Source organism: Engystomops pustulosus, chromosome 4, assembly GCF_040894005.1.
Source record: "Engystomops pustulosus chromosome 4, aEngPut4.maternal, whole genome shotgun sequence".
Taxonomy (NCBI): domain Eukaryota; kingdom Metazoa; phylum Chordata; class Amphibia; order Anura; family Leptodactylidae; genus Engystomops; species Engystomops pustulosus.
Window position 1 is genome coordinate 104,908,405 of NC_092414.1, and position 16,822 is coordinate 104,925,226.

At 41.5% G+C, this 16,822-nt stretch overlaps 2 protein-coding genes across 7 annotated transcripts in view; one reads left to right on the plus strand and one right to left on the minus strand.

The window, feature by feature from the left end:
* Positions 1 to 3,682: 3,682 nt before the first annotated feature.
* LSM8 (LSM8 homolog, U6 small nuclear RNA associated) lies at positions 3,683 to 8,999 on the plus strand. The gene is made up of 4 exons (XM_072146969.1): positions 3,683 to 3,864; positions 5,770 to 5,810; positions 6,486 to 6,613; positions 8,776 to 8,999. Exons 1-4 carry the CDS (start codon positions 3,834 to 3,836, stop codon positions 8,864 to 8,866), a joined length of 291 nt encoding a protein of 96 aa, XP_072003070.1. The 5' UTR covers positions 3,683 to 3,833; the 3' UTR covers positions 8,867 to 8,999.
* A 4,322-nt stretch (positions 9,000 to 13,321) lies between these two features.
* Positions 13,322 to 16,822, minus strand: part of ANKRD26 (ankyrin repeat domain containing 26) — a 59,705-nt gene continuing 56,204 nt past the window's right edge. For all 6 annotated transcript variants that reach the window (XM_072146972.1, XM_072146973.1, XM_072146971.1 and 3 more), the window contains one exon: positions 13,322 to 15,935. In XM_072146972.1, the coding sequence (XP_072003073.1) occupies positions 15,787 to 15,935 (149 nt within the window). In that variant the 3' untranslated portion in view covers positions 13,322 to 15,786. The remainder of the gene's footprint in view (positions 15,936 to 16,822) is intronic.

A 16,822-nucleotide genomic window follows, 5' to 3' on the forward strand; every position in this document is an offset into this window, starting at 1 on the left:
ATAGAGCAGTTGGAGATTCTCCTCAGGGAAACAAGGCCTACATTCATAAATAGTTCTGACATATTAGCGAAGAATCCTCAAATTATACCTAATTATAAAGCTGTTCTCTAAAGCTGCTGTTTCAGATGAAAATTACCTACAAATTAGTACTTCACGCTATTTTTATCTGCAGTCATCTGTCAGCTAGGGACATGTGTAATAGGGTATTGCTCACATCTTTATTTTGCTCATGTGGTTGCTTTGGGGACCATTGCAATATGTTAAATAGTTCATCCGTATGTTAAGGTGACTGTGTACTGTGCAGAACCGATGATTCTCTCTATTAGCGCCCAATTTCGTAATGAACTAATATATCTGTTAATTATCATATTCAGGTATATTAACAACAAGACATCAAGAATAATTGTTTTTTAAAACCCTGGAGTCTATCTCCTTTTTATATAGGGTTTGTGTGTAGCATTATTTAGGGGAGAAAGGAAAAATGGATGCCCCAGAAGGAATAGCCAAGTCTTTGGTGCATAAAGAAGATCATTAAGATAAAATAAATATAAGATAAAATAAATATTTTCTGCAAAGCTTTCTTTGAAAAGCTTTTAATGTGGCTTACACACTGCTGCTTTAACTTGTGTTTGATTTGGTAGATGTAGACTCACTTAAGAGCTAGATATCACTAGATATTGCCACAGATATATTCCCCATTATTATATATATATATATATATATATATATATATATATATATATATATATATATATTACATATTATAGAGCAGGAGTAGCTGAGCAGATTTTTCTGTCTATTTGAGAAAAGATTCAGTATAATAACCATGGCTGTCATTTGCTAGGGGAACGCCTCTGGCTTATCACAGCCATGGTTTGTTGGTCAGGGATGTCAATTTGTTGGATAGGCTGATTGGTCGACAATCTGGCAATATGTCCAGGTCGTACTGGATGCACTCAAACCCTGAACCGAAAAGTTGGATCCACTCATCTCTACCTGCAACACCTGTCCATCCTGTGTTTCCTGCAGGATCTGACATATACTGAAAAGATGTCGTCTGGCAGTATATGCCTATGGATACGATAATTTTTAACCTATATATGCTGCAGATATACATGTAACATTTCCCGAGATTGCTATTACTTTTCTCCTCCATGGGGCACATTTACTTACCCGGTCTCTGCGCGATCCCCGATCCGGACTGTTCAACAAGGATGAACTCTGCTGCGATTCATGAAGATCATGCGCCCGATTTCCTGCATGTGTCGCTTCCCCAATCAGGTCAGCCGGAGTTCACCTTATTCTTTCTGGTGCATGTAAGTGCATGGCTTGCGACGTGAAAGCCTGTGTGATTACGACACAAAACGATCGCGTGCAACACAATCCCCGAAAACAGACGAAAATGCGGCCGCAGGACCCTTAGTAAATAAGCCCCAATGTCTCGAAGAAATACTGACAATTTAGAACAATTGTTATGCACAAATGTATGTGTTCTATATTCGTATGCATCCTCTTATTTCTAGAATTTTTGTTAAAACTTCAGAGCAAAGTAGTTCACAGACTGGATCATTACTTCACCATTTGAAATGTACATTCATATATTTCCCATGAATAAATGATGCCCTACGGTGTACAGTTACTGGAAGAGATTTCCTGACATGTAGCTTCAGCGGGCTTTAATTGACAGAGATGAATTTTGTATTGCTTTGGTTAAGTGGCTGAAAACATCATTATCCTCTCGTCAATGTTTGTCATGCAGTGAATACTTCAAGGGAGGGCTGCCACCATATGAATTCTTCTATTAACCAATTTCCTTGTTATTTCCAGGATTGTCACAGTAGTTTACATCTGTCAGAAGCCAACAGAGTAACCTTATCAATGGCAGGTTGGGGTATACACTCATTTATTCAGTCAAGTTATATGTTTGGAGTGTCCGACAAATACTGACATGTCTCCAATGTCACAAAACTACATGTGGGAGACAAGAACATACAACTATCCAGAGAACCATTGAAGACAAATAAGCAAGATTTATACTGGCAGAAAGAAAAATGAGTAAGGAAAAAAGGATGAGTAAAAGTAATCAGGCAGGATGGTCAGATAAGGGGTGTCAGCTCCAGTATAGGGAGGAATCAAAATGATGGAGCGCAGATACCTACTCATACCCTGAATATATGGTAGGGGCCTAGGTTGCCCTAATATCCTCACCTCGGAGCCGCAGCTCTAACTGGCTGCCAACCCGACCGGAACCTGTCATGTTTCACCTGTCAACACAGGCTCATCAGGGGTATATTTAATGACCACTATACAAAGTGAGCGTAGTAGAATTTAAAAACTGCGAGTGTGCCAGACCAATCCATCCGTATGATATTCGATGGTTACATCCGCCTACCATTTACAGTGATGGATCCTAGCGGGATCAATCGCGGCACAAATGCTGAAAAAGCTTAGTCACCGGGTCAGTGGAGTATTTGGTCTCAGCGTATCCATGACAGAAGCTATCAAGTTAAGGATGGGTCAAGTCAATTTTTCAGACTGCAGTATAGAATATTTATGTTGCTCGCTTTGTATTTCCAGAGAAGTTTTTAAAAAAAAAAAAAATACATATTTTTATGTGATCTACTTTTATAGGCTGCATTCACACACATGTATGGGGGACGCATATACGGCCGACATATATATGGCCGATATACGTCCCCCATACACTTCTGTGGGCTCACGGCCCTGTACGGGAGCGGTACAGTGCCGCACACGTGCGGCACTGTACTGCTCAGTAGCCCGGGAAAAGAAAGGACATGTCGTGCGCCATAACTTTCTATGGAGAGAGGCGGGGGTGAGCGGCACTCACCTCATCCTCCTCTCCCCGCGCTGCCGTGTGCCCGCCGTGCTACGGTGGTATGTGCTGCAGAATTTGATGGCGCTATATAAATAATGATTATTATTATTACTTTTCTCTAGCGCCACTGGAGCACTGGAGTAGATTTGTGAATACATTTCTGATTTTTTTCTTTCAATAACAGTCCTACTTCTATACCTCCTTACTTTCCAAAAAGAAATTAGGTACAGAAAACAGAAAAAAAATATATTTTAACATACACCCTTGACCTGCCCCTAACCCCTATCTCTACTGTCCACACAAAACATAATCCCCCCCTACTTTATAGTACAATTACATAATGACCCCTATGTTATACTATCCCACTATTGCCCCCAGTAAATAATGCCCCTCCAAATGTTACCCCACACTTATAATAACCACCATTTATAACATCCCTTTTTTGCTCAGAGGCTGACGCGAGGAGCCTTCAGATAGTTTAACCTGTATGATACTCAATCATTTTCTTTATGGTGAAGTAAAAATAGCAATAAAAGGTAAAAGTCTTGGGCTGCTCTGACGCCTTGTAAGAACTGGTAGTTCTGATTGCTGCCACTATGAGGCGCAGTGTGACTAGATACGATGCATGTGCGTCTACTGAAATAATACAGTATCGCCTCGTACCTGAGTAAATAAAACCTGAGTTTTATTTACGTGATGTAAATAAAAAATAAAAATGAATACATATAACTTTATCCTCAGTACTCTATAAATTACTCGGCTGTGATGCTGATGATAAATGTCCCGCTCCCCAACCATTTTATTGTAGCCTCTCCTGATAAATAGCTTCCCCAAAATGGCGATGTCTTTGTGTCTCTTCCGGGGGGAGGAGGGGTTTGTTGTTGTCGCGGAAATATGACGTAATACAAAGCGACTCCTCATCTGGCGGATTTATTGTATTCAACGGGCACAACGTGCGGCTTCAGCTTCTCTCCGCTGTGTGTGAACGGGAAGGGAGATGACGTCAGCGCTGGAGAATTACATCAACCGTATCCTGCTGTGGCCCGGGGTAGATGTTATCTGTGGGGGCTGGCGGGGTTTGTGGTGCTGTAGTATACTGGCCCTGCACTGGGGAAGCCCTGCTGCTCCTGCTATTAGACTGCTGTTGTAGTGTGCTTCAGTTTCCAGAAACACTTATTCACCTACTTACCTATGGATAAAAAAAAGCGGGGGATAAGTTGTCTTACACCTCTTTATTATATGTGCTGTTCTGGGGCGCCACCCTAGGCAGCGCAGATGGAAAGCGTTTAGCAGATGTAAAGTTAAAAAGGTCGGGGAAAACTGATTCATACAGGTAAAGGGGTATTCTCAGTTCATTGAATTCATCAGCCATATATACATAAATTTCTTCAGTTGGACGTTATTTTAAAAAAAATTACACTGTGAAGATTATTTCTTATAATTATACCCATGTTGTCCCTTTGAAATGGAGGAGAGCTGTCCTTGGATATGGCCACCGCTGCTGGAGTGATTGGTTAAAGCCTATTTGGCAAATGGACGACACTTGCTACTAGCCACTGCCAGAGGCGGCCAATCATGGTTAGTAGCTAGGGGCATCCACACGCCCGATTGACTGTTCGGCCTCGTGACCGAACCTGAACTGAAACTACGGGTCTGCTCATTTCTATTCATTACCAGAGGATGTCATGCATTAACATTACAGTACGGGTTGCGCAGCCAGACCTGAATTTAAACTACGGGTCCACTCATCTCTGGTAATGAATGCTAAATCTACGTGGTTAGGCACCTCAATATTACATACCTGGTCACTGCATGGAGAGTGTGGCAGTGGTCATATCCAAGGATAGCTATCTTGTTTCTAAGGGATAGTATGGGAAATTTATGGGAAATTATCTTTACAAAGGTAGATTTATTTTTAAAAACATGCATTTGAAAAAAATGTATAAATATGGCAGATGAATTTCATTGAATGTGAATGCTTACATGGGAAAGAATTGTGGACCACTTCTCTATCCTCATAAAATGCTCCTCGGCAAACTAAGGCCCCTTCCACACTTGCGTTGCAGATCACGTCAGAGTTTGATCAGGGTTTGGTCAGTGAAAAATGCACATTTTGCATCAGAGTGCAATCAATTTTCAGTCAGAGTTTGTTCAGTGTCTCAGTTTTTCACGCGCGTGTTTTTGATGCAATTTCAAAGAAAATGCGCATGAAATGGACTCAGGACTGAGCTCTATCTTTTCTATGGCAATTGATGCGTGATAAAACGCACTGCACTTGCATTGCACTTGCAAGTGTCTCAGAGTGCAATGCGTTTTTGATGCATCTCCATAGACTTATATGGTGCGTTTTTCACGCGCGTGACTTGCAAAAGTAGAGCATGCTGAGATTTAAACGTGTGTTAAAAAAACGCACGTGTGTGAAAAAAGATGCAAGTCTGAAAAGACCCATTGATTACAATGGGTCAGAGTGCAATGCAAGTTCTGTGCGTCAAAAGCACGTGCAGAAAACGCGTGTGAAAGGGGCCTAAGTCTCATCTTTTGATTCTTTCTGCGACAGAAAGATTTGGTCATTGGAGAGTAGTATTTAAGCCCAAATGCTCTTAAACATTGAGGCACTGTATGACGAGACAGATTCTTGCCCTATTCGGTGCTGAGCTGGCGAGCTATCCCAGCTTCAGTGTTGAAACGATTACCCATGGAGGCTATCTGCATTATCCTTTCCTCTCTTGCATTTGTCCTCTCTAACATTGTCTTTTGAGGGTGACCAGCATAACTTTATAAAAACACAAACTGGATTACTCTGTGAGTTCATGTTGGACCCTCATCTAGTATAAGATGCTCACACAGAGATCCTTATGGGGTTACATATTTTAATGAGGATTTTTAGGACTGTTCCCTTCATGTGCTGAATACACCCTTAACAGAACTTGCAGGAACGGTTGCAGTTATTACAGCTGATGGGAGGATGATCGTGGTAAGAAACTTTTAGATATTGTTTATAAAATTCACTTTTATTTAAAGGCAATTTTAAGGTAAAAAAATATATATTTTTTCTTATTGTATTTTTCACTTATCCATTGGACCCTTTCTCATAGCACTTGTTCCTGCCCTACTGACACATTAAATTAGTATACCTACTGAATTAAATCTGATGGACCATCAACACAGATAAAACACTTTTGAAATTATTTCTGCAATGGCTGTGTGATAACAGCCTTGGGACATGTTCACACTTTAGTAAGCAGCTCCTAGTGCCGGATTTATAGGTGACAGGTCCTCTTTAAGATTTATTTCCATCACTGGTACTGACCCGAAGAATAAAGGGGAGGTGTCAGTTGAAGCGAATAGTGGAAGTCGTTAAAGCAGAGTCCACAAGAAAATGGCGCAAAAGTTCTTAATATGTATGTTTCTCTGCATCTTGGAATTTTTTTCCCGTTTCCCAGAGTATGGCATGGAATATTAAATAATGTCACTAGGATGTACAATGTATCACACAGAAATAATTCATAGCGCTCAAATAAATAAATATAGGGATTTTTTTTAGAGGGGAGCAAAAGGCAAAAACAAAAAAGGCCATCGGTGGGAGGGGGTTAAGCTGATTTATGACAAAATGGTTCTGCCATTGTTACATGTTTTATTTTTCTCCTAGGGAACGCTGAAGGGTTTCGATCAGACTATTAATTTAATTTTGGATGAGAGTCATGAGCGAGTGTTCAGTTCTTCACAAGGCGTAGAACAAGTAGTACTGGGACTGTATATTGTAAGAGGAGACAATGTGTAAGTATGTCAGGTCTATGGACTATGAGTGAACCAGATTAGTGCAACTCGGGGAAATGAAAACTGACAAAATATCTGCTCCTCTAACATTTCATTTACAAACCACAACTGATGGCTTCAAATGGGTTTTTGGTAGGGTATGTAGGATGATGCTACTGGAAGATGCCCTCCTAGTACCCCACAGCAGGGTATAAAGGGTCTAGAATGTAACTAGTCATACCTTTGTATCTAATCATGTTTAGATATGCTGCAGTTTGGTCAATGTTTTCCCAGGTTTCTGTACTAAAGATAAATTCTATTGGTCTGGATGGATTGGGTTTGGCATCATGAATCTCCAAGCCCTATAATGATAAATGGGCCAATTGTAATTCCGCAACTAATCTTCTGCAATCCTAAACATGTTCCTCTGTTAAACTCAGAAAAACTATTGTTTGAGGATAGTACATATCTATCCCATAGAGCAGTGATGGCGAACCTTTTTAGAGACTGAGTGCCCAAACTACAACCAAAATCGACTTATTTGCCATGAAGTGCCAACATGGCATTTTAAGCAGTAACTTATTGCTACGTGTTCTTCCTCCTAAGGCTACCAATACAGTTGAAAGAAAGAGGGCACATAGCTGCTCTCCAGGGTCTCTCAGTACAGGAAGAATGTTGGGTCCAGCAGGATGACCTACAAAGATATTGCAGTTCCAAACAGCCAATAAAGTGTCACTTTAAAATAGCGCTGACTGCAGCATGTCTTAAGTTGCCTGGGACTGCAGGAAGATTTGGTGGATTCGGTCCTGTTTGGTGAACTCTGTCCTGTGGTGATGGTCTGAGTGCCCACAGAAAGGGCTCAGAGTGCAAACCTCTGGCACCCGTGCCATAGGTTCGCCACCACTGCCTTAGAGCCTTTGCTTCACCACAGCAGCCTGCGGCTAACCTACTAGTTCTTTTAAAAGTCCTTGGTGGGTATTGGATTACTTCAAGGTGCCTACCATTGTTGCCCATAGTGAAATTATCTGAACATGTTAGCCAATCTCTTACATATGTGTTGGTTAAAGCAAAGCAAACTTTCAAACATAGAAGTTTTTAGCAAATTTTTTTCTGTCGCTTATTGCCGTTGGAAGAGCTGAGTCAGCATCTTGGGCAGCTAAGGGAGGCTTGCAGTCCCCTGTTCTGATGATGGTAGGGGATCTTAGCAGTCGCATACCTACTTTCAGATGACGTATAAAAACTTCTGCCTAATTCTCTTATTTACTCTAATTAGCTATCTGGAGGTGTTTAACAGCTAGCAGAGGCTTTACCTTGTTCCCACAGGCTAATGCTTTCTGGTAACCACAGGAAACCGTATTGGACAGCTAGTGAGAAGAGGAGGCTTGTTGGGTGGAGGGGGATTATGGCTGTAGGAGAGGAGTGCAAGAAAATGGGAAACGGCTTCAGGTCAACAGATAACAAACATGCAGTCCTGGTGAAAGGGCTTTGGTAAAGGCATGGTAGTGTTATGGCAAGGGACCTTGAGTGATGGCACAAGCATGTGACTCATTACATGCTTAAAGGGGTATTCTCATCTGGGCATTCACATTCAGTTTGATAAATCTGCCATATATAACCATTTCTTCAATTAAATATTATTAAAAAAAATGTTCCTGTGTGAAGATAATTTCTCATAAATGTAGTCATTCTGTCCCTTAGAAACGAGATAGCTTCCTCGGATACGGCCACCTCTGCCTGAGAAATTGCACAAATAAACAAAAATGTTTTGTATATGAAATGTCCAGGAGTTACTGCAAGTCCCACAGCCGTCCTGTGGTAATGATCACTGAGTCCAGGAGGTCAGGCAGGGCTCTATAGCGCATGTCTGGCCACTGCTGCCAGAGTGCGGGGTGGTCGTAACCGAGGAAGCTGATCTCGTTTCTAAGGCACAACATGGCTACATTTATAGGAAATTATCTTCACACAGAAACGTTTTTTTTAATAACATCCAATTGAAGAAATGTTTATATATGGAAGATTAGTGAAACTGAATATGAATGCCTAGACGAGAATACCCCTTTAAGGTTGTCAAACTTGCCCTTAGCTGAAACTATTTTTTTGTCAGTAATTTTACAGTTACGCTTTAAGGGAAAACCTGAAGTAATACAAATCATTGTAGTAACAATGTTTAACTGTCTCCACAGGGCTGTTATTGGAGAGATTGATGAAGAGACAGATTCTGCGCTGGACTTAGGGAATATAAGAGCCGAACCTCTGAACTCAGTTGTAAATTGAAGAAATAACATATGTTTTGAGCTGTACATTTTCTTTTTTTTTTAATGAATTTGGATGAATATGATATTCAGTATCTTTTTATTAGGATTGTGTTCTACCCTACTATGTAAATTAAAATGTTTATACGTTTTTATGTTCTGTAATGCTTTTTTTTGTTTTCCTTTTAAGTTTCTTAAAACTAAAGGAAATGGGAAGTGCTGTTTGCACAATTTTTGTCACAGATTTTTAGTTGGGAAAATGGGTGGCAAAACTTTTACTATTGAAATAACCTGTGAATCCAGGGACACAAAGGGTTGATATTTGTGGACTGCCTTTGTAAAACTGACTTTAAAGGGCCTTCAATGAACAAAAGTTAGGCCCTATACATGGGATAGGGTGCAGTAGAAAACTGGTGAGTTGTACTTTGCACCACCTATTAGTTGCACCACAATATTGAATTTTCTGCCTCATGGGCTATTTTTGTCCAATCACACTCCCTAGATACTGAGCACCCCTTCCAACACCTCTTTTTCAGATGAGTTGGAAAACTGCCTGAATATGGTCTAAAACCTTCAATAAATGTGGCATTTCAAGTGCATATTACTAAATTTTTCTGGTGCATACAGATTGGTACATTCCCTGTGATCAGGTCTCTGTCACTAGTCCTGTCACAACTATCGGTTGGAGCAGCTCACAAGCATTCCATCCCAATCTTTATCTAGTCAATTCATACATTAATCATTCTAAAATGATCTTTTCTTTTATATGTAAATGAGGCTGGGCACATGGAGAGAGAAAGTGATGTCACCTGTTACTCCTCCCCCTGCTCATGTCTGTCTGTGCTGTATCTGCTGACATGCTGCATCCTCCTAATACACATGTGAGAGACACAGACATCAGCTACACAAGTACCTGACATGTTCTGCTATAACATGGCTGCCTGGAGCTGTTGTATCTCTCCTATACACACACAGGCTGCAGGGGGCGAGCCCACCTGTACCAGGAAGCCCATGGAGGAGAAATGACACCATTATACAGGCTGTCAGTCATGTGTATAGGAGTATCTCGTACACACAGACTGCAGGGGGCGCCAGCACATGGAAGAGCCGTGTGTGGCCGTGCCTCCTCATGAATAAGCTGGACAGCTGAATATTATAATGACTCATTGGACAACTCTCCGGTCATTTGCATACAGCTTTACTACCTGATTGCTTAAGTCTACAGAGATGTATAGGGACAATGCTTTCTAATGGCAGTTTATGAAAATATATTTAGTTTTGGGTGTTAATTTGCCTGACAGATTCTCTTTAAAGGTAATCTACCATTTTGTATTTATGCATTATGAACCAAACATACCTTGAGAATACTGTAGCTAAACTGATGCAGAAACATATCTTGTTTAATCCCTGAACTGAGTGGTTTGCTAAAAAGCTGGGAAAGCTGGGTGCAGGTTGGCTGCCGTAGAGAAACGCATTACTTCCACATGCACAGGAGCTATTGAATTGTCCAGACAAGACTAATAAACCTGAGCTGGATGACTCGTACACAGCAGCTGGGGGATGATGCAGCAATTGATTGCTTCTGCTGGGCAGGACAAGGCTGAAACAGTGCCTAATTAGGGTAAGAGGAGAGCGCTGGGACAGCCACAGGGCCTCATCATCATCTTATAATTGTTTTTGAGCAAAAACCACTCAGTTCTGGGATTATGTTTCTGCATCAGTGTAGCTACAGCATTTTAAGGTATATTTGGTTCATAATGCATAAAATCAAATGGTAAATTTCCTTTAAACGAACAGGAACAAGCAACACGCTTTGTGTTTATTGGGAAAAAACATGGGGGAGATTTAACAGTGCCTCTTCTGGCATAGAAGCACTGAAATTATTTTTGCGCCTATTCCACCTCCATGACAGGTGGGTGTGATGGGGTGCCACCGGTAGCAGAGTGGGTAGGCAATGGGTTTTCCAGCCCAATACCTGCATACTTTCTAAAAACCTGTGAACATTCAGTCGCAAGTATTTGGCTGGCGGATAAATCATGAGTCCGGAATGTGGCCTACAGCATATGCCGACATGCAAGTTGCCCCTTCCCAAACGTATGCGTCTAGGTCTAAACCCATCTGCAACCGGGAGAAGCTCCTCCTGCTGTGATTGAAATGCTGTATCCGTGGCCTGCAGGAGTAGCACTTATTCAGAAGGTCAGTTTCCACTTGTAGTGCACCATTCTGATGTTGAAGTAACAGAGCATCCAAGGGCTATGGTCTCTAAGGTCTAAGCAGGGAGGATCAGAAAATCCCAGGGGGCTGCACACTGCAGAATCAGGAAAATAGTCTTTGCAACGTTGATATGAGGCTTTCGGTCTGGGTCCACAGCAGCCGTAATCAGAACTTCACAGGGGTGAAGTGGTACATGGGCAAACCAAAGTATTTACAGGTGCTAGAGAATGGGTTAGATGGCCAAGATGGAGGAAGGGTGAACCTCTGAGATACTGCACATTTACTTCCTGGAGGAACAGAGGATCATCAAGGTTGTGCCCGCCTCAGCGACATAGGTGGTTGTAACTCAAGGCAGTAGGCAGACCTCCGAGAAAGGAATTTTGGTCTCCAATGAGCACAGGAGGGGTCCCTAGAGGGAAATAAGGAGGCTGATGTAGATTGCCACCCGTTGTGGCCCTCAGGATAAGAGTACCCGTGCAACACAGGTGTCTCGGGGGTAGGTGAGGGTCTACTCCAAATTATGGTGTAGTGTATGGGCTATTTTGGCTAATTTGTAAACGGGATGGCCGTGGATGCAAGTCTTTTGGCAGCAGTCCTGTAAGCAAGTGCCAAAATGTATTATTGTTAAAGACTTTGCACAGTTTGACAAGACTGTTTTATGTTACTCCAGCTTGTATGATGCTGTATGACAAGTTTGGTGTAGTAGAAGACAGTACTGTGTAGTTTACACTAGAAACTTGTGCCAAAGGTCTGCTGCATTTGTACAATTTTTGGCACAGAGACCTATGTCCACGAGGCCCCTTTTAATTGTACTTTAACAGTCCAAGCACAGTGGTTTAGGATGGTTTAACCACCTGCAGATGAGTCCTGGACTTCATCTCCTGCACATTAACACCTACACTCACCGGCCATTTTATTAGGTACACCTGTCCAACTGCTCGTTAACACTTAATTTCTAATCAGCCATTCACATGGCGGCAACTCAGTGCATTTAGGCATGTAGACATGGTCAAGACAATCTCCTGCAGTTCAAACCGAGCATCAGTATGGGGAAGAAAGGTGATTGAGTGCCTTTGAACGTGGCATGGTTGTTAGTGCCAGAAGGGCTGGTCTGAGTATTTCAGAAACTGCTGATCTACTGGGATTTTCACACACATCCATCTCTAGGGTTTACAGAGAATGGTCCGAAAAAGAAAAAACATCCAGTGAGCGGAAATGCCTTGTTGATGCCAGAGGTTAGAGGAGAATGGGCAGACTGGTTCGAACTGATAGAAAGGCAACAGTCGCCACCCGTTACAACCAAGGTAGGCAGAAGAGCATCTCTGAACACAGTACGTCAAACTTTGAGGCAGATGGGCTACAGCAGCAGAAGACCACACCGGGTGCCACTCCTTTCAGCTAAGAACAGGAAACTGAGGCTACAATTTGCACAAGCTCATCGAAATTGGACAGTAGAAGATTGGAAAAACGTTGCCTGGTCTGATGAGTCTCGATTTCTGCTGCGACATTCGGATGGTAGGGTCAGAATTTGGCGTCAACAACATGAAAGCATGGATCCATCCTGCCTTGTATAAACGGTTCAGGCTGGTGGTGGTGGTGTCATGGTGTGGGGAATATTTTCTTTGCACTCTTTGGGCCCCTTGGTACCAATTGAGCATCGTTGCAAAGCCACAGCCTACCTGAGTATTGTTGCTGACCATGTCCATTCCTTTATGACCACAATGTACCCAACATCTGATGGCTACTTTCAGCAGGATAATGCGCCATGTCATAAAGCTGGAATCATCTCAGACTGGTTTCTTGAACATGACAATGAGTTCACTGTACTCAAATGGCCTCCACAGTCACCAGATCTCAATCCAATAGAGCATCTTTGGGATGTGGTGGAATGGGAGATTCGCATCATGGATGTGCAGCCGACAAATCTGCGGCAACTGTGTGATGCCATCTTGTCAATATGGACCAAAATCTCTGAGGAATGCTTCCAGCACCTTGTTGAATCTATGCCACGCAGTTCTGAAGGCAAAAGGGGGTCCAACCCGTTACTAGCATGGTGTACCTAATAAAGTGGCCGGTGAGTGTATATACCTCCTTAATAAAGCAATAGATGGGAAGAAGGTTACCAAATGGTCCACAGTAGGAGGAAATACTGTATTTCTGGTTTAAGGGGGGGATGGGGGCCGTTTTCTTTCTAGCTGTTACATTGTTCAGATTTTTTAAAACATGCAAGAAGGGACAACAGTTTATTTAAATAATTTATTTGCTTCAATGTATACAGGGTTTTTCTTTAGTAGTAACTGAAAATAGAATAATTTCAGGTAAAACGGTATAGATAAAGTAAAGTATATAAAGTAAATATAGAAAGATTTTCTGTAGAACTGAATATGTACATTTTGTAAACATCATCCTAGTTACAGGAGAACTGGCATTAGATCTATATTAAAGTGGTTGCCCCTCAGTAAATGTCATCTTCATTGTATGGATCACAAAACAACTTTTAGGCTGTATATTCAAAGTTATAGTCATTGATTTGTTAAACTGTCCTAACTTCAACATGCTCTGCTTTTTAATGGAATGGATGCCCGGGTCCGCTAAAAAGTATTAAATTTAGTGCGGCTGTGGGCCCTTCGTTCGAAAGTGGACGGCGCATTTTCCACCATCATGGGTAAATATTGCCATACACTTTGAACACCAGGTGCCATTTCTATGCTCGATACAGTGATGATGACATTCAAAGTTCTTCTTGTGGTATTGAAACAGATTTTCCACTGTTTCCAAGGAAATAGGGATTTTGCTCTTGGAAAATCTGTGGCAAAATCCACCTTGTGGACTAACCCTTAAGTTACTTTTAGCAGGTTTAAAAATGACCCAATAATCTTATCAGCTATTACTGTTGCACATGTCCAGTTAGTGGTTATCCCTGATCTCCAGGACAACAATGTGCGAAAACTGGGCTGCATTACAACTCTATGTGTTTATTTATATGCAAGAACAAAATCTGGATCCTGACAAAGGATGGTATGTAAATGAGCTCTAAAACAGTGGCAGATACAGTCGCCATGAGTAGACAATGAAACTCCTAAATATATTTTTTTCTTCAATAAAAATTTCTAATTAATGTTTTGTTTGAAATTAAGCAAAAAAAAAAAAAAGTCTGCATTTCTTTTTTCCCTAGAAATTGCAGCACTTTCTTCCATGGCTTGCGTCTGGTACTTCAGTTCATCCTCATTCAACTAAAATGCAAGATCATTTCCATAGACTGGGTGAGCCGGAAGACGGGGGTCCAACTGCTAGTAGTCCCACCAAATATATACATGGGTCCTTTCTCCTCCATATGAATTGAGCAACAGCTTGAAAATGCACTCTGCTGCTCCATTCCACTCTATGGTTCTGCTGAAGATAGCTTGGTGCTGTACTTGACTGCTCTATGTCAGTCCTGTAAAACGTAAATAAAGCAGAAGTAAATCTGTTGCTTAAAAGGGTATTCTCGTCTGGGCATTCACATTCAGATTCATTAATCTGCCATGTATAAACATTTCTTCAATTAGAAGTTATTAAAAAATGTTCCTGTGTGAAGATAATTTCTCATATATGTAGTCATATGACCCCCTAGAAACAAGACTGTGTCCTTGGATACGGCGAAGGTTGCTGAGGTGATTGCACAAGGGAACAAAAAGCTTTGGAATATTAAATGTCCGGAAGTTACTGCAGGTCCCACAGCCGTCCTGTAGTAATGATCGTTGAAGCCAGGTGGTCAGGCAGGACTCTAGCGCAAGTCTGGCCACCGCTGCCAAAATGTGAGGTGGTCGTATCTGAGGAAGCCATCTCGTTTCTAAGGGACATCATGCCAAATTCATGAGAAATTATCTTCACACAGGAACATTTTTTTAATAACATCCAATTGAAGAAATGTTTACATATGGCAAATTAATTAAATTAATTGTAAATGCCCAGATGGGAAATACCCCTTTAATCAACATGTTGTATACTGGACACCCCTTCTCGTGATTGGTGGAGATCATGGCAGCCGGACCGCCACTTTTGAATGATATCTATCCTGCATATATGTTAAAACCCTGGTACTATCTTCCATAAATAAATATGATTCCTATTCATATGAAGAACTGCAGTAACGTTTTGGCAGCAAAATACATTTGCTCTGTACCAGTAACATAGAGGTATAGGATTGACTTTCAGACCATATTTTAGTGAATTGAAATTGAGGCAGTCTAAAATGAAGGTTATTGATAACAGAAAATCTTTTGTACCTTTTCTTGTTCAGCAGCAGCAGTATAGAAATCTTTACAAAAATACAATCTGAAGCTTTCTTGGCACTAACACTTTAAGTAAATACTGATACAAAGTGAATATAAAATGATGCGACGGGTCATGACGTACCTTAAATTAGAGGAATACATACAACAAATATGGACGCTCACAATATAAAATAAGCAGCATACACAGTACTTTGTTACATAAACATATCTGAATGATGTGGTCACAGGAATGGACAGAGAAGTTAAATAAATAAGACATGAATCTTGTGGCAAGTGCAAATTGCAAGATATCTATGGACACCGTAAAACTGCTTTACAAAATGAAGACTGACACATGTGATTTTTCACTTCAGGCATTTTGGGCATATCGATCCTACATACAGTATACACTATAGTTATGACATATCCTTTGCATATGCCTCTTCAACCATTTCAAGTAAACAATGTCAGTTTAAATCATGTAGTTTTTCTTCAGGACCTCTAGATATTGCTGTGTTGCTCTTGAAACTGGGTCTTGGTCTGCATTCAGGTTTCTGAGGGAACCAGCGATGGAGCCAACAGGGGAGATTCTCGGACTTCCAGCTTCCAGCTCAGCATTGGCTATAAAATCAGAATCAATAAATGGATTACACTATGTACCTCTATAATATGCCTCATGTAGGTAAAGCCTATCTTTGTAATTTTACAAGGGTGGATGTTAAAGTGGGAGTTAAAAATGATTACTGGTTGTAGCGTAGATTGAAGAACCTGATGCATCTTATGACCTACTGGTCACATCTCAAACAATACTTTCTCAGCTAACAAAGTTATATACAACAAGGATACACCTAAACGCTATCGATCTCACAACAGGTTACAGCTCCAGAACACAGTTCATTCTACTTTTCAGAGCCCATACAGTAATTTAAGCCATAAATTAGAAAATTGTGCAGAAATATTTGCACCGCAATTTCAACTCCTTTGTGCTTTGCAGTCTTGACCAACAGGACAGTTAAAGGGGTTGTGTCACCATAGCAAATGGCTGTAATTGGGTCCAATGCATTGTGACAAGTACTTTCACCATTTACACTTATTACAAAATCTGCAGCCTTACTGAGATAACTCCTCTTGTCCTAGTTGCTGGCGCCCCCTGGTGGTAGCTGTGTCCCGTCCTGATCTACAGCTGATCTGGCCGAGTCTGCCCACAAGGAGTCAGCAGCTGCTCTGCACTACAGATCACTCCATGGGCTCACAGCTCCTCTGCACACTGAGAGATCACCCGACACACTGCAGCCAATAGGAGGTGAGAGAGGAGGAGGGGCAGAGATTGTGCTGTGATGGCCACTGCTTACCAGCTCCACATGTGCTTCCAGCAGCAGATACAAGGTAACTGCAGCCAGACATGACTATCTGCTGCACAGAGGAGTCCCCCCTAACATGGATCATAGCAATGTAACAGCCCTCTCCTCCCTCCACCATTAGTCAGGTCACACAGGAGGCTGCAGAGA

Bases quoted from the DNA above. Each gene is read 5' to 3' on its own strand.
- LSM8 (XM_072146969.1), top strand. From the start codon at position 3,834: ATGACGTCAGCGCTGGAGAATTACATCAACC. The intron at 3,865-5,769 runs GTATCCTGCTGT...CAGAACTTGCAG, and splicing joins GCTGGAGAATTACATCAACC to GAACGGTTGCAGTTATTACA. The intron at 6,614-8,775 runs GTAAGTATGTCA...CTGTCTCCACAG, and splicing joins ATTGTAAGAGGAGACAATGT to GGCTGTTATTGGAGAGATTG.